Consider the following 26,727-nt stretch of genomic DNA (forward strand, 5'->3'; position numbering starts at 1 on the left):
GTCAGTTGAATTTATTTATTTTATTTATTTGTGACATTTATATCCCACATTATCCCAAACAAGGTTGAGTTCAATGTGGCCTACAATAAACAGTATAGGATACATAACAAAGAATAATGCACAAGAAAGTAATTTTTTGTAAGAATCCAATTTTACAATACAGTATCATAAACATACTGGGATAGCCATGGATGTTTAACGTGTAGAAAATCTATTATGAAGGAGAAATTGTACATGAAGCAAAGAGAACGTTAATGGTAAATAGAGTAATAACCAATTCAAGTAATAATTAGTTGTTTGAGATATGGTTGTTCTTTGTGAGGGTTTGTTTGAATAGGAACGATTTGAAGATTTTGCGGAATCTAGTATATTCCTGTATATTTCTTATTTTGGATTATATCTCTGGTATTTGAATTCCAGTGCTGTTAAATGTGTATATTTTTGATACAATTTCATGGTAGTTCTATTATTAGGTTTCAATTTACTGTTTTCAATTTTACCTCATTTAGGAGTTCTTTTACTAAGGTGCGCCGAAAAATGGCCTGCGCTAGTGTAGGCGCATGTTTAGGTCACGCGCAGGTCCATTTTTCGCCGTGCCTACAGAAAAAGCCTTTTTTTGGCTGAAAATGCACATGCGGCAAAATACAAATCGGCGCGCATCCATTCTGGGTCTGAGACCTTACCGCCACCCATTGACTTAGCAGTAAGGTCTCACGCATTAACCGGGCGGTAATCGTCAGTGTGCGTACACTGCTGATTACTGCCCGGTTAGCGCCACGCAGCAGAAAATAACAAATTATTTCCGACGTGCATATTGGACACACGTAAAAATCAGAATTACCGCCCGGGGCACGCGGTAGCTGGGTGGCAGTTCTAATTTGGCGCGTGTTGTACACACTTAGGTGCATATGCGCCTTAGTAAAAGAGCCCCTTATTGTATTTATGTTCATTCTTGGTTATTTTACTATTGTTACGCTGTTAACACTTGAAAGTCAGATACATTCCACTACAAAGAAGATGTTCTGCTCGTTGTGGAAACTCAAACGGATTAAAACATTTTTCCCGAGAGAGGTATTTGGGCGTCTAATCCAGTCCATCGTATTATGTCACTTGGATTACTGCAATGGAGTCTATGCAGGATGTAAAGTACAACTTATTAAGAAACTCCAGACCGCCCAAAACACAGCGGCCAGATCAATCTACGGTAAATCTAAATTTGAAAGTGCTACACCCCTTCGAGAGAAATTGCATTGGTTTCCTGTCAAGGATCGTATCTCCTTTAAAATTTGCTCCCCAGTTCACAAAATTCTTTACGGTGATGTTCCAAGCAACATGATTAATCTAATCACCCTACCACCCAGGAATGCAATAAAACTATCTCGTTCTTACTTAAACCTTCATTGCCCAAGCTGTAACGGTCTCAAGTATAAATCCACATATGCTTCATCCTTCTCCTTCATCAGCTCCCAGCTCTGGAATGCCTTACCAAAAGCATTAAAATCCATCCCAAACCATCTAAATTTCAGGAAATCTCTCAAAACCTTCTTATTTGGAAGAGCCTACCACAAGGACTCAACCTGTGTCTCCACTTCTAGACACGCATCAATCTAATGACAATTCTGGGCTCACTCCTCCTTCCTTCTTTTCCCCTGGTTTTCCAGTTTCTTTTGTTCCTTCCCTGTCCTTTCCGCTATTTCTTATGTAGGTTATATCTTGCATTAGTTTAATTCACTGGATTGGCGTTTGCCATGACGATGTGATGTAAGCCACATTGAGCCTGACGCAGTTGGGAAAATGTGGGATATAAATGTGATAATAAATAATTAAATAAAAACAAATTGTAAGTTTTATGTGTACCTGCTGTACACCGCAATGGGTGAATCTCTTCATAAAGGCGCTTAATAAATTCCTCTAAATATATAAATACATACATACATTGCATACATATCTGCAATTAGCATGTTACTGAATAAACTACATATTTATGAATGAGTGCTATTTATATTTTTACAATCTAAAACTTATATAGATGCTTACCTAAAGCAGTAAAAAAGCTGTTTTTGTCATATAAAATCCATACGCCAAATCCCATTTGTAACAGACCTATGATCTGAAAGAAGGAAAATAACCAGTGTATTGCCGACTAATTACACAGTGTCATCCATCCACAAATCATGTATAGGTTCTTACCATGAAAAAGCCATTGAGGACGTAGAAAAAGTAGGTCAGTATATATATTTGGTCTTTTGTGTTCATTTTGTTTACAGTTGCTTTCCAGTGTTACACTTTTCTGAAAATGTGATTAAGAAAATGTTTATTAGGTCAAATAGTAAAGCTTTTCTTGAAAATCATAGTGCACAGCCATAGTAGATAGATTGGGCCAGGAGAAAGCCTGATTCTTTATGGACTATGATAATTTTTATTGGACTTTCTGTCAGTCAGGACTTTGGTGTAAACGTTCAGGTTCTAGATATTTGGATTATTACATTGGTCCAAGACAAAGTATCATATGCAACAAGAAACCAACTCTGATCTTATCAGCTTTATTCTTGTTTAAAGTTGTAGATAGATATAGATATCTACTATAATAAAACTCACCCTCAATGTTCTGAGGACACTGACGTCAGTGAAGCCAAGCCCTGACTTCCTTCAAAAAGGTTCGAAGGTTCGTGGTGGTGAAGCCACCAAAATCGCTCCGGGCCCCGCCCTCAAGGGCGGAGCAATGGCAGAACAACGAACGGGTTGGCAGGGAGGGAGGCAGGGAGGCGGAGGGGGGTGGGACATCGCTCCGGGTCCCGCCCTCACGTCAAACGTCATGACGTTGGGGGCGGAGCAATGGCAGAACAACGAAGGGGTTGGCCAGGGAGGGAGGGGGTGTTGGGGATGAAAACCTTGCTAGCGCCCGTTTCATTTGCTCTGAAACGGGCCTCTTTTACTAGTATTTCATATTTTAAAATAGAAAATATCCATATATATAACAGAGCACGGGTTCCGGAAATGAAAAGCACTTAACTTTAACTGAATCTCTTCAGGTCATATCCAGTATCTTTCCTTTATTTCATTCATATCCTCCGGTAATGTCAATGCAATCTGTCATTCTATCAACATCATGGACTCAATCGTCCCAATTCTTCATTTCTCTTTCTACTTTTTAATTGAAGAAAATTTGTTGGATTTTGTTTTTTGCACTAAAATAAAATATTTTGTTTTCCCTACCGACCTTTCACCACAGACTTTTCTCTCAGCTTGTTATGAGAGTTTTTCTCTGTGGTTGGTTTGGCTGGTGGTGGGGCCAATGATGATAGCCGTTTAACGGGTGTCCTATTAATATTTGGTACCCTTGGTTTATGAGGCCATTTATTAAAAATTGATAAATATTTTTTTGGTGCTGAGCAAAATATTTCTAACATATTAAGAAATATTATATGTTGAGTTTCTATTTTTATATTTGCTGATGCAGTTTTGAATTTTTGATATTTTAAAATAGCAATACACATTATACTATAAGAGGTATTATTCCATATAAGGAGATTTAAGGATGTCTCCTGGACCACTGCCAGAAACCCACAGGAAAGCCCCAGGAATATCAGGGGGTGGGGCAGGTTCTTGGTGCAGGACTTCTTTTTGAGGGTGGTATTTGTCGAAGTGATTGGAGGACTGGGTTTGTTACAAAGATGGGTTGGATTGGGAGGTGTGTAAGTATCTGATCCGGGGGGGGGGGGGGGGATCAGAAGTGTGGAGGGTGTCAGGCTGTATGTGTGTGTTGGGGGATTGGAAATGTTGAGCTGTGTGGGGAGGATTGGTGATGCCAGGCTGTGACATGGGTGGCGATGGGGATCAAAGGGGTTACACTGTGTTGGGAGGGGGGATAAGAGGTGTCGGGCTGTGTCGGAGGGGAACGGAGTGTTGGGTTGTGTCAGGGGGAATGGATAAGTCTTTGATGGGTAGTTGGGGAGAATCAGAATGCAAGATTATATGGGGTGGAGGACTGGATCCGGGGGCCTGGAGATCATGACTGGAAGATCAAGGGGTTGACTCGGGAGGACTGGAGACAAGTGATGACGCTCCAGGCAGCTGTTATTTTGACAGCACCAGTGCCACATTACATGCAAGGGCAAAAGCGCAGAAGGCCTGCACTATAGATCCAAGCATTTTACCTGGTGTTTGTGCACTCTGTGTGATAACTGCAGGGCAGATTCAAAGAACACCTCCAGCATTTACCACACAAGCTTTGCACTTATTACACATTATTATTGCTGTTAATATACAGTATGTGCAAAACGTACCGCAAAAGCCCCATAATTTTCAATGTTCAGTATTCAATTACAGTACAGAAAATCATAGCAGTTTCAAAAATAAGAAGAGAGAAATCAATGTAGACAAAGGAATAAAAGTAACAAAGGGAAATCATTATTAAAAAAACATAACATCACAGAAGAGTGAACCTGTAGAAGAATAAACATCAATATGTTTCCTAATATAAAGAGGACTAGTACCCCAAATGGCCTTATGAATAGTTATCAAACTGATTGGAATCCAATGCAATTCTATTACCTCCTCATTCTATAATAGTCTCATTAAATTGCCTTTAAAAAAAAAAAAAAAAAAAAAAATATATATATATATATATATATATATATATATATATATATATATATATATATATATATATATTGGAAGGTGAATAGTTACTGTTTTAACTTATTACCCAACTCATATAAATATTTGGCGTAGCCTGCAACACTTAAAAACTTGTGTTTTTTTTTTGTTTTTTTTTACATCATTCTCATACCCTCCAAGTCTTCAACAAGTTGCTTAAATGGCCAGCACGCGCTCACTTTAAAATCGTCCACCTCAAAAGCTTGACGACGAAAGAACAACGGTTCCCTGCGCAGACCTGCTGCAGCCCACATCAAAGATGGCCGCGGAAGCATCGGCTTCCTGCTGCCCTATGGAACGTCCTATTCATTCCCTCCCCTACACACACACTTCAGGCACGCACGCTCACGCACTGCACATGCTCAGGAAGGTCCTTTTGGCTTCAGGTACTCTGGGGTTGCTGCTACCTTACGCGGCGACTGACAGGCTAATGGAGGGCGAGCTGGCTCTTGAGGAAGAGATTGAGCTGGCGTTAGGTCAAGTGAGCGTTAACTCGCTGGAAGGGGAGAGCGAGGAGGAGGAAGGCCGCAGCTCTGCTGAGGCGGTAAGGCACGGCGCTGACAGGGGGGGGGGGGGGGGAGCAGGGAGGGCGCTGGTGCTCTTGCTTGTGCCTGAGAGTGTCTGTGTGTTGACGGTTGCTAGGTTACCACCTGCTATTCAAAGGAGGGAGCACTGCAAAGGCCAAGTAACAGCTTGAGTTGACACTTCCTGGTTGGGGGGGGGGGGGGGGGAGTTCGTTTTTTTTGGAGATGATGCTGCTCTTTGAAGTTTGCAGAGGGGAAAAAAAGAAACTTTTGCAGTTCTTAAAACTGAAGCATGCACTTGTGGGAGAGAAAAAAAATGCACAATTATTCTGCTGCAGAAATGTTGTGAGGATGAGCTCAAACATTGCTCTTCCTGACTTCATTCATTCATGCATTTTTCTTTTCCAAAAGATGCAGAATGGCAACAACATTTGATCAATTAGATTCCTCTATTTTTACTAATTGGATTACTACTAATAAGCTGTACTAGAGGCATTTCAGTTCAAAAATTCATATGTGAATACAATTTATTTATTTATTTGCTACATTTGTATCCCACATTTTCCCACCTATTTGCAGGCGCAATGTGGCTTACATTTTGTTGCAGTAGCAATCACATTAAAGGAATAAGAAGTTCAAAGTATATTACAAGTAAGGTGCATAAGAAAATCAGGTAAAAACTAGAAGTTGATAGATAATTCGTAACATAAATGAGAGTAATTCCTTTTTTTGTGTCTGAGTCTCTATCAGTTTATATACATACATACTGTACATACACACCCACACAAATACAGAAAAGGTGTGTGGGAGTCTGCTGCTTGTGTGCATGGGTATAACACTATGGAGGTTAGACTGTCTTGGGGCAGGCAGGTAGCCTAGGAGTCCTGCAGAATTTACTTGCTCCATGGAATTGAAATTGTGATATGGCTGTACCACTTCCCGCAGTACGACCGTCAGGAGCAGACTGCTGTGTACCTTAAAGGGAATATTATTTTGTGTGGAGAAGTGTTTCTTTATAGTTTGGGCTACATTTGTGGTGCACTTAACATCCTGTGCTTTTTAGGTTCCAGATGAGTTACCTGAATCCATTCTCTGCTGTTTACAACGTATAAAAAGCAGAACTGAACATGTGGAAAAGTTTATTTTGCAAGACTTGGATGATTCAGAAACCTGGTTAAGTAAGAAGTTACCTCTACAGATAAACATATATGTATGGAATTATGTTCCACTTTTTATTTTTGTTTGTTTACCAAGATATAATTTATAAATCATGCTTACCATTAAAGATTATTGCAGCAGAACTTTCACTGCTCACACATTTTGTGGTAATTTAGGATGGCTGACAACAAATTATAAAGATTAAGGAATCCATATTTATATATCATAGGGGCTATCAACAGAAATGATATGTATGTTTACAAATTGACACAAGCTTTTCAGTTGTAAGTGTCAACAGACAGTAATAATCTGATATAATTTTGTCCATTAATTTTAACCTCACAAATAACCGCATAGGAGGGGTAGAGAGGGACAGCACTAAGTCTTCTGAAAGGCATTAATGCAAGAAGATAGAAACAACCTCCTTTAACTGCTGTTATGAAATCTACTCACCATCATTGACAATATTTGTCAGAGAAATAGGGTTCCTATATATGCTGTAAGTTTTTGATGGTACGGAGAGATAGGGTATCCAGTTTGGGGGCAGTTCTCAATAGATTGCCTAAAGTTAGGTGTGGGGATGATGCGCAATAAGCATGCCCAATTACTGATTATAGAATACTTGTGTAACTCTACAGTTATACACCTAACTTTAGGTGTGAGCACTTACACTAGCCAGTTAGTTGTGTAACTGCAAGTATTCTATAGCCCCTGCGCACAACTGCCAGACACACCCATACACTTTCTAGGCTCATGCTCTTTTGCAGTTGTGCACTCTGGAATTTGCATGCTCAGTTTAGAGAATACTGACTAGGGGCAGTTACACACATAAGTTCTAATTACTGTCAATAGTCAGCAATTAACACCAGTTATAGCCAATAATTGGTCGTTAATGCCAACTAGCTTATTAGCTAATTAAGTTACGTGTGAATTTCCCTTATTCTACAACTTGTGTGCCTAACTTTGTGCACTGTAGCATAAAATTGGGCACGTTTACAGAATTAGGGGGTTCCCCCTAATGCTATCAAATTGGGCACCCGACTTTACGTTTAGCGGGCAAAATTGGGCACCCAATTTATAGACTAAGGTCAGTTGCGCGAGCATTGTAATTTAATGGATCCTAAGGAGCTTAGCCGAGATTGGGTGGCAGAGCCAGCCGGTGGTGGGAGGCGAGGATAGTGCTGGGCAGACTTATACGGTCTGTGCCAGAGCCAGTGGTGGGAGGCGGGGCTGGTGGTTGGGAGGCGGGGATAGTGCTGGACAGACTTATACAGTCTGTGCCCTGAAGAGGACAGGTACAAATCAAAGTAGGGTATACACAAAAAGTAGCACATATGAGTTTGTCTTGTTGGGCAGACTGGATGGACCATGCAGGTCTTTTTCTGCTGTCATTTACTATGTTACTATGTTTTACTATGTAATACTTGGTTGTTATTTGGAATTAACAGCCAATTATCGGCTTAAATTATTGTTAATTCTATTAATTGGAACCAATTGGCAGTTGCGCATGCAGCTGACCTTAGTTGCTGTTCTAGAAGCTGCACACTCAATTTCTGTCACACACAACTTCTAGGGGGTGTAGCTGTGGGAGGGGTATGGGCTGGTCAGGGGCATGCTTAGGAGTTAGGTGTGAAACCCTTTATGCCTTTGAGTTTGTTTTGTTAAGAGCATATTTGTCTCTGTTGCAGAGGCATAGCTAGGTGGGGGGCCAGGGGAGCAACCACTCCCTCAAACAGACTTCCGATGGCGCCAGTGCCTATTTTTCAGCAGTTTGTCATACCTAAATAGTGAATGCGCACACATACGCAGTCCACTGTCCGCTCCTCTTGGCGTCACAACTTGGCTACGCTTCTGCTCTGTTGATGAATATTTCAGAGGATGCAGTTCTGAGTTTCCCTGTTTGTGCAATATTGTTGAACCGTGTCATTCGATTCAAAGGGCCCTGTTTACTAAGGCGTGTTTGCGTTTTTAACGCACCTACAATTAGCGCGCGCGCATTGACTGTGTAGACGCCTACAGGGATGTTGTAGGCATGTACACGGTTAACACGCATAGGTGGTTAATGTGTGTTAAAGACGATAACGCGGCTTAGTAAACAGGGCCCAAAGTCAAGTCTCGCAGAGAGCCTTGAATTTGGGGTATATAGTTTTTTTTTCTTTTTTGTTTTTTGGAAAGTAGTTCCTTTGTGACACTGGTACCATTTAGCATGTAAAGAAAGGCCACACATGCGGAAGGAGGAAATAATATTTGTGAAATAAATTGTGGAACCAACTGGAAAACTGAGGCTATACCCATGAAATGAGTAGTATTGTCTTCATTGTTGAGCAGTGCAGTGTTTCCCATCTTTCTTATTTCAGTAATATTAGCTGGTTTACTTTTTGAGGAAGGAAATTCAGGTAGAGCCTTGTATGATATCAAAACCTTCGTGAAGATCTAAGTGTTTCTAATTTGAGTGAGATTAACGAGAGCGGATCCAGAACATCTTTTTTCTCTTACCCAGGTAATAGCTGTGTCAAAGATTCTTACCAAAAAACTGATCCCCTGGATGACCTGGCAGCAGAAAATAATGAAGACCCAGAAATATTCAAGAACAGGGTATGCTAAACTTATTAGTATGCAACTGAACACTGAAATTGTGTTCGATCTTAAAAATAAATTTCCTACATTGCTTCATGAATGTGACATTTCAGTTCAGAAATGAAAATCACATTAGTGAATGTAACAGGAAACATTGCCATTTCATATTAATTATGCTGCTCCAATAGGTTCCGTTGTTGTCATACTCTTGGTTGATGTAATTGAGGTCTGTTCAATAATATTTAGGTTGCCTGGTAAAGCTTAACGTATGGGCTAAAAATAGAGATGCATGCAGGAAAGCCTTATCTTGCATGTTACAGAAGTCAGAAAAAAAATGTTAGTTTGATTAGAAAAAATTTGCATGTTGTGCATGCAGATGAAGGAACATCTTATGCACATGTGGAATTATACTCCAAATATTGTTTAATATTTAATGTCTTGATATACTGCCTTTCAATAGGAATAATCAAAATGATATTCTTATCCTTCATTCTATTTAGTGAATGCTTACTGAACAGAGCTATTTAATATCTGTTAGGACTTGATATTGCACGTTACTTAATGAGGACAATCTAATTAACATGAGCATGCTAAATTGAGCATGCTCGTGACAAGACTCAGTTAAGCAGAAACAGAGACCCTGAAAAATTAAGGTCTTGGACATATGATACTTTACAACTTTACCCAGCAGCCCTGGGAAAGGTGTATATTTGACCACACTTCTGTTTACCAAAACAAAACACAGCTAACACACACTACTTCTAGAGGGAATTTTAACACAAATATATCTTCTCAAACAACTCATAGAGACTGTTCTAAGTATTACCCTCACAGTGTACAAGCTACAGAGGTTTCTTATTTGTAAAGGCTTCAAGATAATTTATTTTTATTTTATTTTATTTACGTCAATTTATATACCGTATCTTATTGCTACTGCAAGACAGAACGGTTTACAATTTATAAAAAGAAGCAATACAATAAGTACAAATTGGACAAACATTAGAACTTCAATCATTACAGGAAAGCACAGCAAACCCACAAACTAGCTACATAAGATGAAAAACAGTATAACTCATGATTAGTATACAGGAGAACACCGCAAATACAAAATTAAATACATAATATAATCTACACAGACAAATAATACAGTTTTGATTTAATATATATTACAGATGCCTATTTATAACCTTTCTTCCATTATTCTAAATTCTGTTCTACATACTCGATAAAGTAGAAGGTTTTCAAAAGTTTCCGAAAATGAAAGTAAGATTTCTCAAGTCTGATCTCTTTTGGAAGGCCATTCCAAAGAGAGGGAGACAAATAGAAAAAAGCCGAATTCCGTGTAGATTCCCATCTAGCCCTAGCGAGAGGAGGAATCACTAACCTGTTGTCTGTCAGGGATCTAAGGGTTCGTGTGGCAGTGTAAGGAATAGTTAGATTTGACAGATAGTCAGGATTTAGTGTATAATGGCATGATATTCATGGTTGTCACTACTGCAGGTGGAGGCATCTTTTTTAAGCACTTAGACTTAAAAAGTTCCACAGTAACCTATGGAACTTTGTAAGTCTGAGTGCTTTGAAAATGAGACCCCTTAGTCTGATGACCAAACATTGCAGGCAGTCAGATTCTTCATCTTGTTTACGAGGGGTCCAGTACTATCCCTTGCTAGAAATGGAGGAGAAAGAGAGAGAATATTATGGAGAGATGGAAGTAACAGAGGAGACACATTTGAACAGTTCAGAAAAAAATGTTGTCCTTTTCACAAGCTCAATCTATTCCCAAACAAAGCAATACCATAGGACAACAGTGTTTGCTGTTGATGTTAGCTCTGGCTAAAGGTGACCACAGTTGTTCAGAGGCTTCACACTGAAGAGCAGTCTTAAGCCTGAAAAGGTTTTTTCAGCTGACCATTTCTTTTGGTTTGTGTTCAGAGCTGGTTTCTGTAAGCTTTAAGGCTGTAGCAGACTGTGTGGTACAGCTATTTGCAGTATTCTACAGGATCATTGCTGACGTGGGGAGGGTCAGATTCCAGTGCATTTCTGAGACTGGGTGGCCAAGTTCCTCCATGGGTCTCTCCCTTACAGGCTCTTTTGTATGTGCAACCATGTCCTCACACCACATTTTGAAAATCTAGATAGAGCCCTGGGCATTCTTACAATAATTGATCTTTATAGATCTTGGGGGTCTTTCTCGTTTTTTCCCCCAAAATAATTTTGTGACTTTCTGAACAGTGCTTACAAGCAGAGCAACAGAGTTAGATTTCTCATGGGCATCCATATAATTGGATGTTATGTATGTAATGAGCTGAATTCTATATCTTTAATTATGTTATAAATGTCACAAATAAATACATGTTTGATGATTAAAGTTGTAATCAAATAAACATATGTGTACATATGTAATCGAGCATTTGTTCAGTCTATACAGCTTATGTTTGCATGTTTGTGTTTTGTTGATAGGCAATTTAGCTAATGCAAGGGTCATGCAATCTTTACTCTTATATGGTGGATTCTACTTGTGAGAAAAACTTACAAGGGATACGGAATATAGACAATAATATAACCCCCCCCCCCCCATAAATTCCTTTCCAATAAAAAGTGTCAAGTACTTTAAGCAATTATGGGGCTCATTTCAAAGCACTTAGACTTACAAAGTTCCATAGGTTGCATAGGGGCTCATTTTCGAAAGAGAAAAACATCCAAAAAGTTTCATAAAGCATCATTTGGATGGATTTCTCCTTGAAATGTCCAAATCAGTATTTTTGAAACCTGTTTTCCAGACGTTTTTCTATGTATTTTGTCTGCAGTATGTCCAAATCACAAGGGGGTGTGTTGGGGGGAGGCATTTCAAAGGCGAAGACGTGCCTATCATATGGATGTTTTACAGCCATAATGGAACAAAACAAAAACGTCTAGGGCAAGAACTTCAACATTTTGGTCTAGGCCTGTTTTCAGAATGAATAAGGCACAAAAGCGTGCCCTAAATGACCAGATGACCACTGAAGGGAATCGGGGATGACCCCTCCCACCCCCCCCAAAAATGTGAATAATAATAGTACTCACTAGCCTCTATGACACTCAGATGTTATAGCCAGGTCCAGTAGAGCAGCATGCAGGTCCCTTGAGGTAGTTTAGTGGTGTGTGCAGTGCACTGCAGAGAGGTGGATCCAGACCCATGCCTCCCCCTTACCTGTTACACTTGTGGTGGAAACTGTGAGCTCTCTAAAACTCACTAAAAATGCACTGTATCCACATAAAAGTGCCCCCTTCACCCTTAAGGGCTATTGTAGTGGTGTACAGTTGGGGGTAGTGGGTTTTGGAGGGCGCAGCAGACAAGATAAGGGAGCAACGGTGAGATGTGTACCTGGGAGCATTTATATGAAGTCCACAGCAGTACCCCCTAGGGTGCCCCATTGGTCTCCTGAGATGACTGGGGACCAGTCTGCTAAAAATGCTGGCCTCTCTTAGATCCCAGTAGCTTGATTTTCTACATTTTTATCTTGTGTAGTTTATTTTTTTTAAATGGCTTGAAAAGATAAACACACAAAGCACAAAATCCTTGTTACAAATGGTATTTTCGGAAAAAAAAGGCGTTTTACAGTTTTGAAAACAGTCATGTTTTCTATTTGGATTTTGGACGTTTAGGGCCAGATTCTATATATGGCACCTGAAAAATCCATGTGGAAAGAAAGTATGTCTAGGCTTATTCTGTAAAGCATGCCTAAATTTTATAGAATAGGCTTAAATTTCTGTGTGGTATGTAGACTACGCTGAGTGCCTCTCCACGCACCAAATTTGGTTGCGTCTATTTAGGCCATGTTTTACTTGGCATAAATCCTGACACCTAAATTAGCCGCAGAACGGGTGTATTCTATAATAATGTGCATAAATATTAGAAACGCCCACACCCGCCCATGGCCACACCCCCTTTTTAACTATGCGACTTAGAATTTACACTCAACTCGTTACAGAATACAATTAGCGAGTTGTGCACGTAAATCTTAATTTCCAATTAGTGCTGATAATTGCTTGTTAACACCCAGTTAACAGCACTGATTGGCTAGTTAACCAATTAAGTTACATTCATTGTTATAGAATGTGCTTCAATTTCCACGTGGAAATTAAGGCGCGATATGTAGAATTTGGGGGTTAGCGCAAAATGTCCAAAGTCCGACTTAGACGTTATATCAAAAATGCCCCTCCACATAACTTTGTAAGTCTAAATGTTTTGAAAATTTGCCTCTATATCTCTACAATTCCTTATAATGGGAGGAAAAAGACTAAGTCCCAGTCAACATGATTCCATCTAAATCAGTGACTTAGAAAGGACAATAACTTCATAGGTCAAAAAACCCCCTTATTTAAATACATACAATTTTCAAATGTCAAACTTTAAATGATTACTTTTATTAATAAGACATTTTAAAGAGCATATGTATTAACTCTGTGCTTCATAGGAGCTATAAAGATGGCTGCGGATCAGCAGGACACCTACCTTTTATATCCTGCAGGACATCACTTCCGTTTAATATGGTGTTCATATTCGCTTAGCTCTTTAAAAAAAATGGAGAACAGTCTAACGATTACTGAAGAAATCATGTTTGATCAGATTTGCTAATAAAAATGCTGCCATTCAGTTCTCAAATTTAAACAATTCATTGCTTCTGTATTTAACTCATATATCCAACGCTGTTCACGGCAGAGCAGACAAACTCTATGGTTGCCTCCCCTATTCAGTGGGGGAATATGGTCCACAGTGCAGCACCTGAAATCAGAAAAACGATGACCTTTCTCTAGACAATGTTGTACAATTAGCTCTTCAATCCTTTCACATTTTAGGTAACTTTTGTATTCACTTGTCCTTGATTTAAATTGCACGCTTGTCTGTCTAACATCCAAAAGTGGACAAGAACAGATAATCATATATACTACAAAATCTGTAGAACATGTAGTCAAATGATGTAGCTTAAATTGGCGCTGATTTATGGGATGGATGAAACATGTATCAATGTCGAAAGTAATGCCACCTGTGCAGCAATTCCCACGTTTCTTATGTGAGCCACTGTTAGATGGTGCAGGAATAACAATCGAGTCAGAAGGAAAAAGTATTTCCTTGAGGTTGTTACTCCTGAGTTGGATTCTTTATATGATGTCTGAAAAATCAGCGTCAAAAATATGACCTCCTAGGCGTATTCTGTAAAGCACATCTAGATTTAGGAGCGGCTTATAGAGTACGCCTAGCAGCCATCCTGCGCATAACTTGAAGCACGTCCATTTACTCCAAGTAAAACTTGATATAAATTCCAGTGCCTAAGTTAGGTGCTGAGCATGTGTGTTGTATAACCCTGCACGTAGTTATGTGGAACACTCATGGCCCTCCCGTTCCATGCCCGTGGCCACGCCCCCTTTTTGACAGCACACATTAGAATTTACATACAACACTTTATTTATTTATTTATTATATTTGTATCCCGCACTTTCCCACTAAAAGCAGGCTCAATGCGGCTTACATAGTAAGAATATTCTTAGCAAGTTGTGCATGTAAATTCTAATTAATTCCAATTAGTGTTAATAATTGCTTGTTAAGTGGCAATTACCAGCACTGATTGGCTTGTTAAGTAAATACATTGCACCACAAATCCAGAATGTGACCGGACTTGCAGGTGCAAATTTGGGTGTGCTGTATAGAATCTACCTCAAAATCCCCACTATCTTCTCTATCCCTGATGAGTATCTTAAAACACATGTTGGGGTCCATTCTTGTGAAGATACAGAACTATCAGTTAATAGAATATCTCTATCATCTACCGGCTCTAAAAAGAAACTTGCCTTATTCACAGTTCTTGAGGTATTGTTGGATTTGCTCGGATCATAATGATTGTAAAATTCAAGCCGGCAATTTACAAGTGCTTTTGTTGAACAGAGGTTATCCTCCTATGATTGCGAAGAATGTATACAAATATGCTAGATACTCTGATAGAGACAGTTTAGTGTTATTTGTGTGTAACTGTAAGCAACATACCCACACTGATTAACCAGTGCATTTTGGGGATTGTACCCAATGTAAAGGATGGTGAAGTGACTTGCCCAAGGTCACAAAGAGCATCCGTTGGAAAATTGTGATTCAGGCTCTGATTTTCCTGCTTCTTAATCCACTTCTTTAACCACTATACCACTAATCTGCTTCAGTCTAGAGATAAATTGTGTGTCAAAGTAAAAAGTTATGCAGTGAAAATATGCTATGATATACAACATGTCTAGCAGGCTTATTTTCGAAAGAGAAGGGCGCCCATCTTTCAACACAAATCGGGAGATGGGCGTCCTTCTCTCAGGGTCGCCCAAATCGGCATAATCGAAAGCCGATTTTGGGCATCCCCAACTGCTTCCCGTCGCGGGGACGACCAAAGTTCCCTGGGGCGTGTCGGAGGCTTAGCGAAGGCGGGACTGGGGTGTGCCTAACAGATGGGCGTCCTCGAGGGATAATGGAAAAATGAAGGGCGTCCCTAACGAGCACTTGGCCGACTTAGTCTATTTTTTTTAACGACCAAGCCTCAGAAAGGTGCCCGTACTGACCAGATGACCACCGGAGGGAATCAGGGATGACCTCCCCTGACTCCCCCAGTGGTGACTAACCCCCTCCCACCCTGAAAAAAACAACTTAAAAAACTTTTTTGCCAGCCTCAGATATCATACTCAGGTCCATCGCAGCAGTATGCAGGTCCCTGGTGGGGGAGGGGGGGGGTGGAGATGTGTGTGTGTGTCAGCGGAGGCATAGCGAAGGCGTGGACGTCCTTCTTTCAAACATTTTGGACATCCTGAACTGCCCCCCCCCCACAGGGGGGGCCATATTTCAAGGGAGTGGCCTAGTGGTTAGAGCACTGGTCTTGCATTCCAGGAGACCTGTTTTTCCATGGTTAGAGCATTATCAATAAACACGCCTAACAATTTAATAACTGTAGAAAAGTCAAAGGTAACTTGGTTAATAGTGATAGATTTTGGAATATCTTCTGGATGCATGAGAGAAATTCATATGTACTATCTCCATTCTATGTAGATCTGTCCCTCGCATATTTACTGTGGATATCCTGAAAACCTCACAAGTTAGGAGTTTCTCGAGGACTGGGTTAAGAACCCCTGTTATAGAACAGCTCGTAGTGAATTTGCATTCGCCAGACGTGTATAACTACATTTTTCCTAGTTATAGAACTGTCCTTTAATAGTCTTGTTATAACATATTGTTATGTTGTCTCATTGAGAGAGTTAAGAAACAGGAATTTAATAATTTTATGATCATCTTACTTCTCATCCTAAATATATCTGAATAGATACTGGCTGAAATAGAAGAACAAGATGGCAAAGATCAAGTTATGCATTTAACTTCTGATGGACACGTTAAGAATTTCCATCCTGATGATCATATCAGGGCAGCGTTTGAGCAAAATTTATCAGGTACTGGTAATAGTTTCATAACTTTTAAAGACGTTGTCAGCCTTATTTTATCCTTAAACACAGAACACGTTGGATTTTCTTATGTCTTGTTAGAATCACCGTCTTTGCTGTTAGCATATGTCTGTCCAGCTTCATCAAAACTAATCAGTTTTCAAAATTACAGTTCTTTGCATCCCTGTTTTAATGTCTGCTGTTAAATTGTTTCTTATCTAGCCTTTTATGGATTTGATTCACCCAAACTGAGCACTTAGAACAATTTCCAGAAGAACAGTGTTTGTGGGTATTTATATTTGAACACAGTTGTATCCTGTGTTAGAAAAATGTGGCACAGAGGCTCCGTTTGTATCATGAAAACTGAGTTAAGCCAGTTTTTGTTTTAGTGTTTCCTACGTTCTCTCCATAGCCCCATTCCAGTGGTTCTCAACCCAGTTCTGGGCACACCCAGCCAGTCAGGTTTTCAGGATATCAATATGCATGAGAGAATTTCAATGCATTGCCTCATTGGTATGTCAGTGTATGTCATGTACAATTATCGATAGTCTGACTGGGTGGGTGTGCCCAAGGACTGGGTTGAGAAGCACTAGACTGTAAATGGTCTCTTGCCTGCTACTTGAAAAGAACTGAATTGTACAGAAAATCTACTCAACTTTTTAAATTTCAATCCCTATTGACCTGGTATGCCAGTTGTAAAAACGCCTTTCCATTACGTAGTTTCCCACCATTCCAGAACCTGTGGAATAGTTTGGTCCATCAACTAGCAGGTGGAGATAGAGAAATGAAAACTGATCTGAGACATATCTCTCTTGGAATCCAATCCATTCCAGCTGCTCAGTGTTTTCTATCTCCTGCTGGTGGATAGTGTCTACTTTCTGTCTTGCCTCTGAGACAGAAGTAACCTTCCGGAGGTTTCCTGGGGGGGGGGGGGGGGGGTGGACCCTCAAGTAAATATTTACTCCCCCAGTCAGAATTCCAGGCAAGAAAAACTCTGGCTACTAAATAAGTATTAGACATAATAAATGTTTATTCAAATTGTCAAAGAAGCCAATCAGAAATTATAGAAATAGTAACAAATAAAACTCCCAAATCAGTATAATATGTAGCAAATAAAAACAGAGTTTTCCCTGGGAGCTGCCAAGATGTGGACACACTGAGGCTCGCCATCCTCACTTCTGTTTCCTCTTAAATACTTTTTTCTTCCTTTCTTCATTATCTTAATTATAATTACCCTTCCTACCTAATGAATGTGCATCGTTCCAGAATATTCTGCTTCCTTTTATGATGAATCATGTTCCAACACGTTCCATCAAATTCTATCATTTATTCTCTTAAATTGACAGGGCCTGTCATGTAAGTTTTCATTAGATAATGTGTAAAATTACCCTGTTACTACCCCCACCCTCTTGCTAAGGCTATAATTTTACTCACACCCACTTACTTCTCCTTTTGATTGTTTATGTGGATACAGCAGATGTCCTTAGTCATAGGAGTCTCTGTCTTAGTTGCCGACCAGCAACTTATCACAAGTTAGCATAGAGCAAGTGTCAAAACCACAACCTTAGAAGGGTAGTTTTCAGAAAAAGCACATTTACAGCTGTCTTGCAACTCTTAAGTGTGCTCCCAGCTCAAGAAAAGCAAAATAGCTAAAATAAAAACTAGAAATATGTATGGTTTGCACCTTTACAATGGCCTCTATGATATACAATAGACACACTTTTCAGCCTCTGGTAAGACCTAATTTCTCCTTAGCTTCATGTATACTTATTTATTTGGATTTAGCCCACACCTTTTCCAGTAGTAGATCAAGGTGAGTTACATTTAGATGCATTAGGTATTTCCATGTCCTCAGAGGGTTTGCAATCAAAAATTTGTACCTGAGTCAACGGCAGGTTAAGTGACTTGCCCAAGATCTCAAGGAGCAGCACTGTGATTTTATCTGAGATTTGCTGGTTTTCAACCCAAGACATTAACAACTAGGCTACTTTTCCACTCCACTCCGTTCCATTACGAATAAGCTGGTGCTCCTCTCAGCTCCAAAGTGAAATCTCATCAAATTTGAGCTATTGCAGCAGCAGTGGTCCTCTTTTTTTTAAAGTTTGCCTTACTGAATACCAGCTGCTACATGATCTTCTCTTCATTCTTTTACTGAATATTATTGTTTGACCAAGATTCAGCACAGAACAGTTCTTTGGTCATGTGGTGCTGGCCAGTTTTCCTGAGTTGACAATTCTTTCAGTTAACTATCGGGGCTGCTTACTTGAACAGTATGAAACTAGAAGAGCTTGACTCAGTTCTGCTTGTCAGCAGAAAGAACATTGTTCCTCACCTGTAACAGATGTTTTGTATGGACTGCAGGATTGATAAGGCACACCATCCCTCCCACCTCCTCAATATGAAGGAAAACTTCCAGAATCCCCTTCCATCATTAAACTTGGACAATCATTCCAAGGAGTAGAAGGAACAGGTGAAAATACATCAGTACCAAAAAGGAAGGAAGCAACAGAATTTGCAAAGAAAGAGAAAAAAAACTCTTCAAGGAATTGGATCAGCAGGGGAGAAACAACATGTGGCAAATGCGTAAGTACAGTGGGAATTACAAATTGTTACTCCAGGAACCATTGTGGATCAACATCGGACACATGAATGGGTAAGGAGAGGTGAATTGAAACCTATGGATGAGCAACTGATAGCTGCAGCCCTGAAAAAACTGGTGCAACAGACATCTGTAGATTCTGTAAGAAAGAACTAGAAATCTCATGGCTGGCTGTGAAGTGCTAATGGCAGAAAATTTTTATACAGAAAGGCACAACAAGGTGTCATGTCTCAGTCATCGGAAACGCATTACAACATCAGTATACTGGAAAAACATCGGGATCATGACCCTAAGAAAATTGTGGAAAATGAAAGAGGTTATGATCACCTGAGACATCCCTATGCCGACTGATAAAAAGCAGGAGTGGAGGAGTGGCCTAGTGGTTAGAGCACTGGTCTTGCAATCCAGAGGTGGCTGGTTCAAATCCCACTGCTGCGTCTTGTGATCTTGGGCAAGTCACTTAACCCTCCATTGCCTCAGGTACAAACTTAGATTATGAGCCCTCCTGGGACAGAGAAATATCCAGAGTACCTGAATGTAACTCACCTTGAGCTACTACTGAAAAAGGTGTGAGCAAAATCTAAATAAATAAGCATGCCAGAAAACCAGAAGTAAAAGAGAAAACACCAGAATGGCATTGATTATAGAGGTGTTGGTCCGAAGTGATTACTCTGTAAATCGCATAGAGAAAAGATCCTTCAAGTACCAAGAAATTCTCTCAGAGACTAAGAAAATGTGGCAGAAAGATACAGGAATATTTCTAATTGCTTTGGGTGCCACAGGCTTGATTAACTTCCAAGCACACTTAGATAATTTGCCTATACATGTTACATCTTATAAACTCCAGAAGGAAGCTCTCTTTGGCACAATGTAAGTAGTATGGTGATTGATAGCAGTAAATTTGAGAGACTGAGATCATACTCCACATGCCCTGGCATAGGAGTGAGAGTCATGAGGTCATGGTGTGCGCAAAACTAACCCACTTGGAGAACTTACCTCTGAGAGTTGCTTGCATTGAGCTTTGACTTCAGCTGAGGAGCTGAGAGATCTGCGGCACATGGGAAGAGCCTCACATGCTTAGAACTTTGCACTAAGTTCCGAGCTGTGGGAAAGCAGTTCCATCTCAGTGCCGTCAGATGACCTTACCCACTCCTGTGCTTTATCAGTCCTGCTGTCTATGGAAAACACTTGTCACGTGAGCAACGTTGCTTTGCCCCATTAGCCATTCAAAATATGTAAAATACTTTTGTTGGTTAAATTTTCTTTAGAAAGAGGTGGTATTACCTTGAACTTGGATTATTTTGAGCTAGAAGAACTATGTCTGCATCAACTTCAGTTATGGGAGGAGAAACAAAAGAAGCTTGATGATGAGGAAAGATCGAAGCTGAAAACTGAGCAGGACAAGCTTGAGAAAGAGCAGGAAAGGAGACAACTTTGGCACACAGAATTTGAGAGCGAACAGAAGAGGCTAGAACTCATTCATTTGGTATAAAAAATGCACAATATTAAAAAACTATCTTTAAGAATTACTTAACTATCAATCTGTTTTATTCAAAGTTCTTTGAAATTATTTTTTCCTTTCTTTTTTTTAGTCTTTTAATTCTTGAAGCCAGCATATCTTTTTTTTCCATGTGGGGAATTATTAGTACATAAGTACATAAGTAATGCCATACTGGGAAAAGACCAAGGGTCCATCGAGCCCAGCATCCTGTCCACGACAGTGGCCAATCCAGGCCAAGGGCACCTGGCAAGCTTCCCAAACGTACAAACATTCTATACATGTTATTCCTGGAATTTTGGATTTTTCCAAGTCCGTTTAGTAGCGGTTTATGGACTTGTCCTTTAGGAAACCGTCCAATCCCTTTTTAAACTCTGCTAAGCTAACCGCCTTCACCATTTTCTCCGGCAACGAATTCCAGAGTTTAATTACACAGTATAGTAGCGTCCTCCTATCATGCTGTTTGCTTACTGGTCATTACTTATGGAAAATATGAAAACTCATCAGAGTGTGGTGAGCTATTGACAGATTATTTGAGGTCTGCCTTTACTGTCAACTCATGTTAAATTCCCAACTTTGAGGATCTTTAAAGAAATGCAGCTGTTATTTTTTTTTATACTTTTCTCAGCAGCTGATAGGAGTGTATACATAGGAGCTGATTTTCAGTGGAACTTAGCCTAACTTAGGGAGTTAGGAGTTTAGATCCTATGAAGGAAAAATATCCCCTCTTTTTTAATTTGGATGACCTTAGGATAGGTGGAGGGGCATTTTCGATATGACATCTCAGTCCGACTTTAGACTTTTTGCAAAAAACATCCAAAATCTGAATAGAAAAATAGTTCAGTTTCATAAAGAAAAACGTCTATCTTTTGTTTTCGAAAATACTGTTTCTAACAAGGTTTTGTGCTTTGAACATTTTGTTCTTTTGGTCCATTAAAAATAAATAAAAGTCCAAGTGAAAAACAGAGAAAATCAAGCTATTGGGATGTAGGAGGGGCAAGCATTTTTAGTAGACTGGTCTCCCAGACATCTCAGGAGATAAATGGGGCACCCTAGGGGGGCACTGCAGTGGACTTCAAAAACATGCTCCCAGGTACACATCTCACCGTTGCTCCCTTGTCTGCTGAGCCCCCCCAAACCCACCTAAAACCCACTGCCCACAACTGTACACCACTACATTAGCCTTTATGGGTGAAGGGGGCACCTATTTGTGGGTACAGTGGGTTTCTGGTGAGTTTTGGAGGGCTCACAGTTTGTCCCACAAATGTGACAGGTAGAGGAAGATAGGGACCAGAATCCCCCACTCCATGGTGCACTGCACTGACCACTACACTACTCCAGGGACCTGCATGCTGCTGTAATAGACCTGGCTCCAACATCTGAGGCTGTCATAGAGGCTGCTAAATCATATTTGTATTCACATTTGTGGAGGGTGGGAGGGGGGTCAGTGACCATTGGGGGATATTTGGGGGTCACCCCTGATTTCCTCCAGTGGGTCATCTGGTCGTTCGTCATAAAAACAGGTCTAGCTGAAAACATCATAGTTTTTACCGCCTATTTCGACTCGTGCTTGAAAGAGGCAGTATATCAAATGAATAGTTATAAACGATTTGATCTATGAAGTACGGAGTGAGTGTGAGTTGGTGCACAGAAAGGAGGGGGGAGATGAAGGAAGATAGAAAACCTGGGCAATCCAGAGCCATCCCTTCCACCTCATTCCCCCACTTCAGTCTGCCTAATCAAGCGAGTCACTGGCCACCAGTGATCACACTATTAATTATTTTTCTACAGCTGTTACTTCACACTTGGGTGTAATACATACCAAATTTCATCAGGCCTCCACTTCCATTTGTTCACCATTTACCTAATTATTAAGAATCTACTTAATTGCTAAAGACATTGAGATACCCACTAACTACTTGACTAAAGGGGGTTAAAGTCCCCACATTATCTTTGTAAACAAAAATTAGCAACAAAAAAATATTCAGCTCTGGGGCTTTTCTGTCTTTGCCCCCAGAGCTCGGGCAACCACCTCCCTTGCAGTGTTCCATAAACATTGCCAACCCACAGTTACCACAGAAAACAAAATGGTACAGTGTGGCTAGCCCTAAGCGCTGCCACCCCCAAAACAATTTAGGGACTTATCTCAGTATCCTTTGGGGTTAAAATATAAAGAGAAGTTTCCTCTTCACTCCGACTCACCGACCTCTGCAAGTTTCATGTGCTAGAGCCACATTCCTTTTTAGAGTGTCCTGGCACAGCCCTTACTTTGGGGTCCTTTCTTGCCCCGGGTTGGGTAGCCCATCTGCTCCTGGCTGGCTTTTCTTTTTGGGAGTCTTCTCCTTCTCTGGACTGGGGCTGTTTTCTTTTCCCTTTGTTAGTCCCCACCCTTCCTCAGGCTCTCTGGCAGCTGTAGTTCTGCAGCCCCTCCCTTCTAGGCTATAATTTTCTTTCATGGACTGCTGGAGATTGAGTGAATCTAGAAACTCCTCCCCTCAGGTAGGATCCTAGTTTCCTACAGAGCCCACACCCCTCCTCTGCTAACCCTTCCAGCAGGCTCTAGAACTCCCAGGTATTGCTGCTGGGAAAGGCAACTCTCTTCCAGTGGACTAGATTCCATTCCGAGTTTCTCTCTCCACCCGAAACTCCAAAACCCTCCTGAAGCTATTTACCAAAACTAAATGGAAGGAAGACCACTTCTGGGGCAGCGTGGTCACTTATACTTCACAATAAGTAATTCTAAAGGTAAAGTGCTCCATAAAAAATCAACTAGATAATGAAGAGAAGAGTTAAATAGCTGCTCAAATCTGATCAATCGAACTGCTGGAAAATGTAATAGCATTCGATCGTGACTTTTTCCGCTAATAGTCGAACTACCAAGCAAGAGCTGCACAATCGCTTATAGATACAATGGTACAACACCATAGATGATCCTAAACACAACTGTAAGTAATTTAAACCTTACCCTGGCCTCAGCTGGTAACCAATGCAACCTAACAAACAGAGGAGCAGCTGACGTAAACCTACCCACCCAGTATATCAGCTGTGCCGCCACAATTTGAATGAGTTGCAATCGTTTTCCAAGCATTTTTGAGCAGCCATTATAAATGATGTTACAATAATCTAATCTAGATAGAATTAGAGCCTGAATATACCTGGTTAGCTCTGGACAAGCAATTTAAATGGTCAGGAACCTCTATTTATTCTTTGCCTTCTTTATTTCTGTTTTCACTCTATTTCTACCACCATTTCTGTAAATCCACATTTCCTTGTACTGCTGAATGTGGTCCCTGGAATGACGTCTTGTTCTCCATCTTCCTTTCCAGTGCAGCAGGTGGAAGGATATTGGTTTCCTAAGTTTGAATTTACTATTCTGGTCTGGTTTGTTATATTATTTAAACATTTTAACATGCCTTGAGTGCCCTAATTTTACTGGAGAAGATGTAAGCATTTTAGTTTTACATATATGATAGACTTTTGTTTTGAACTATTTTGCGACCACTAAAACATATTAAAATGACTTTACAAGTTAATTTAGGTGTTTGTTTTTATAGCAACAGCAGGCCACCCTGGAGGAAGAGCTGAAAAAAGAACAAGAGATGTTTGAAAAAGAATTAAAAGAACATGAGGTAACATATTTTTCTGTGGTGACTGGCTGCTTAGCTGCAGTTTAGAAAATAGCTTATGGTGGTCATTTTAGAAGGCCTATTTGCATTTTGGATTCATAAACTGGCATTTAGGTGTATATATTGCGCACCAATGTCAATCAATTGAAGACCAGACAGTCACCAAAGAGGAAGCTTCACAAAAATTATTGTACCAGAAAACTTAGTATAAGTTAAAGCATAGGGTTGGCACGGAGGAAAAGGTCTTATAAATCACCTAATCAATTATCCATTAGTTTGAGGAGTGTGAGACTTTTGGTGATATATATAATCACTGACCAAAAATCTCCACCATATAAAACATATGCTGTGCACACAATGAGGGGCATTTTCGAACAGGGGCGCCCCCGCGAAGGGACGGGACATCCCGTATTATCGAAACAAGATGGGTGTCCATCTTTTGTTTTGCTAATACGGTCGGGGACGCCCAAATCTCAACATTTAGGGCGATCTTAGAGATAGTCGACCTTAGAGATGGGCGACCTCGGTTTTCGCCGATGGACGCACATCTCAAAAACGACCAGCATTCGTAGTGCACTGGTCCCCCTGACGTGCCAGGACACAAACCGGGCACCCTAGGGGGCACTGCAGTGGATTTCAGAAATCGCTCCCAGGTGCATAGCTCCCTTACCTTGGGTGCTGAGCCCCCCAACCTCCCCCAAAACCCACTCCCACAACTGTACACCACTACCATAGTCCTAAGGGGTGAAGGGGGGCACCTACATGTGGGTACAGTGGGTTTCGTGTGGATTTTGGAGGGCTCACATTTACCACTACAAGTGTAACAGGTAGGGGGGGGATGGGCCTGGGTCCGCCTGCCTGAAGTGCACTGCACCCACTAAAAACTGCTCCAGGGACCTGTATACTGCTGTGATGGAGCTGGGTATGACATTTGAGGCTGACATAGAGGCTGGATAAAATGTTTTTTAATTTTTTTTTTTTGGTAGGAGGGGGTTGGTGATCACTGGGGGAGTATGGGGAGGTCATCCCAGATTCCCTCCAGTGGTTATCTGGTCAGGTCGGGGATGGGCCTGGGTCTGCCTGCCTGAAGTGCACTGCACCCACTAAAAACTGCTCCAGGGACCTGTATACTGCTGTGATGGAGCTGGGTATGACATTTGAGGCTGGCATAGAGGCTGGAAAAATGTTTTTTAATTTGTTTTTTTGGGTGTGAGGGGGTTGGTGATCACTGGGGAGTATGGGGAGGTCATCCCCGATTCCCTCCAGTGGTCATCTGGTCAGGTCAGGCACCTTTTTGAGGCTTGGTCGTGAAAAAAATTGGACCAAGTAAAGTCAGCCAGATGCTCGTCAGGGACGCCCTTCTTTTTTCCATTATTGGCCGAGGACGCCCATCTCTTAAGCACGCCCCCGTCCCGCCTTTGGTACACTGCCGACATGCCCTTGTGAACTTTGGTCGTCCCTGGGACGGAAAGCAGTTGAGGATGCCCAAAATTGGCTTTCGATTATGCCGATTTGGGCGACCCTGAGAGAAGGACGCCCATCTCCCGATTTGTGTTGGAAGATGGACGTCCTTCTCTTTCAATTATGCCCCTGAATGTGAATTTTAACAAATGAAAAACTGTGTAGGAAAACTAGTGGTACTTAAAGATATAAGGCAATGTGGTACTTATCTCCACTAGTTTTCCTACACAGTTTTTCATTTGTTAAAATTCACATTGTGTGCACAGCTTATGGTTTAGGATGGTGGAGGTTTTTGGTCAGTGATTATATGTATCACCAAAACTCTCACAGAGTACTCCTCAAACTAATGGAGAATTGACTGGGTGATTTATGAGATCTTTTCCTCCGTGTCAACCCCATGCTTTAACTTACACTAAGTTTTCTGGAACAAGAATAAGTACATAAGTACATAAGTATTGCCCTACTGGGAAAGACCAAACATCGATCAATCCCAGCATCCTGTTTCCAACAGTGGCCAATCCAGGTCACAGATACCCGGCAAGATCTCAAAAATGTACAAAATATTTTATACTGCTTATCCCAGAAATAGCGGATTTTCCCCTAATCCATTTAATAATGGTCTATGGACTTTTCCTTTAGGAAGCCGTCCAAACCTTTTTTAAACTCCGCTAAGCCAACCACCTTTACCACATTCTCTGGCAACGAATTCCAGAGTTTAGTTACACGTTGAGTGAAGAAATATTTTCTCCGATTCGTTTTAAATTTACTACATTGTAGCTTCATTGGATGCTCCCTAGTCCTAGTATTTTTGGAAAGCGTGAGCAGACGCTTCACATCTACCCATTCAATTCCACTCATTATTTTATAGACCTCTATCATATCTCCCCTCAGCCGCCTTTTTCTCCAAGCTGAAGAGCCCTAGCCGCTTTAGCATTTCCTCATAGGGAAGTCGACCCATCCCCTTTATCATTTTTGTCGCCCTTCTCTGCACCTTTTCTAATTACACTATATCTTTTTTGAGATGTGGCTTTTGTGAAGCTTCCCATTTGGTGACTGATCTTCAATTGATTGACATTGGTTAGCCTTATCCAGACCAGGTTTACAAGTCTTTCAGTTATTTATAATATCAATAAATAAAATATACCCACCCTTCCCTCCACCCATATTACAAATCAGTAAATAAAA

At 40.7% G+C, this 26,727-nt stretch overlaps 2 protein-coding genes across 5 annotated transcripts in view; one reads left to right on the forward strand and one right to left on the reverse strand.

The window, feature by feature from the left end:
* The window catches only part of TSPAN19 (tetraspanin 19), a 28,165-nt gene extending 23,252 nt beyond the window's left edge, over positions 1 to 4,913 (reverse strand). The window contains exons 1-3 of the mRNA XM_030214852.1: positions 4,793 to 4,913; positions 2,191 to 2,270; positions 2,038 to 2,110 (exon numbers count right to left, since the gene is read on the reverse strand). Of these exons, the coding sequence (XP_030070712.1) occupies positions 2,038 to 2,110; positions 2,191 to 2,270; positions 4,793 to 4,913 (274 nt within the window). The remainder of the gene's footprint in view (positions 1 to 2,037; positions 2,111 to 2,190; positions 2,271 to 4,792) is intronic.
* A 118-nt stretch (positions 4,914 to 5,031) lies between these two features.
* Positions 5,032 to 26,727, forward strand: part of LRRIQ1 (leucine rich repeats and IQ motif containing 1) — a 211,335-nt gene continuing 189,639 nt past the window's right edge. For all 4 annotated transcript variants that reach the window (XM_030214743.1, XM_030214745.1, XM_030214744.1 and 1 more), the window contains exons 1-6: positions 5,032 to 5,203; positions 6,247 to 6,361; positions 8,842 to 8,936; positions 16,244 to 16,367; positions 20,226 to 20,443; positions 24,010 to 24,084. In XM_030214743.1, coding sequence (XP_030070603.1) covers positions 5,090 to 5,203; positions 6,247 to 6,361; positions 8,842 to 8,936; positions 16,244 to 16,367; positions 20,226 to 20,443; positions 24,010 to 24,084 — 741 coding nt within the window. In that variant the 5' untranslated portion in view covers positions 5,032 to 5,089. The remainder of the gene's footprint in view (positions 5,204 to 6,246; positions 6,362 to 8,841; positions 8,937 to 16,243; positions 16,368 to 20,225; positions 20,444 to 24,009; positions 24,085 to 26,727) is intronic.

Source organism: Microcaecilia unicolor, chromosome 9 (genome assembly GCF_901765095.1).
Source record: "Microcaecilia unicolor chromosome 9, aMicUni1.1, whole genome shotgun sequence".
Taxonomy (NCBI): domain Eukaryota; kingdom Metazoa; phylum Chordata; class Amphibia; order Gymnophiona; family Siphonopidae; genus Microcaecilia; species Microcaecilia unicolor.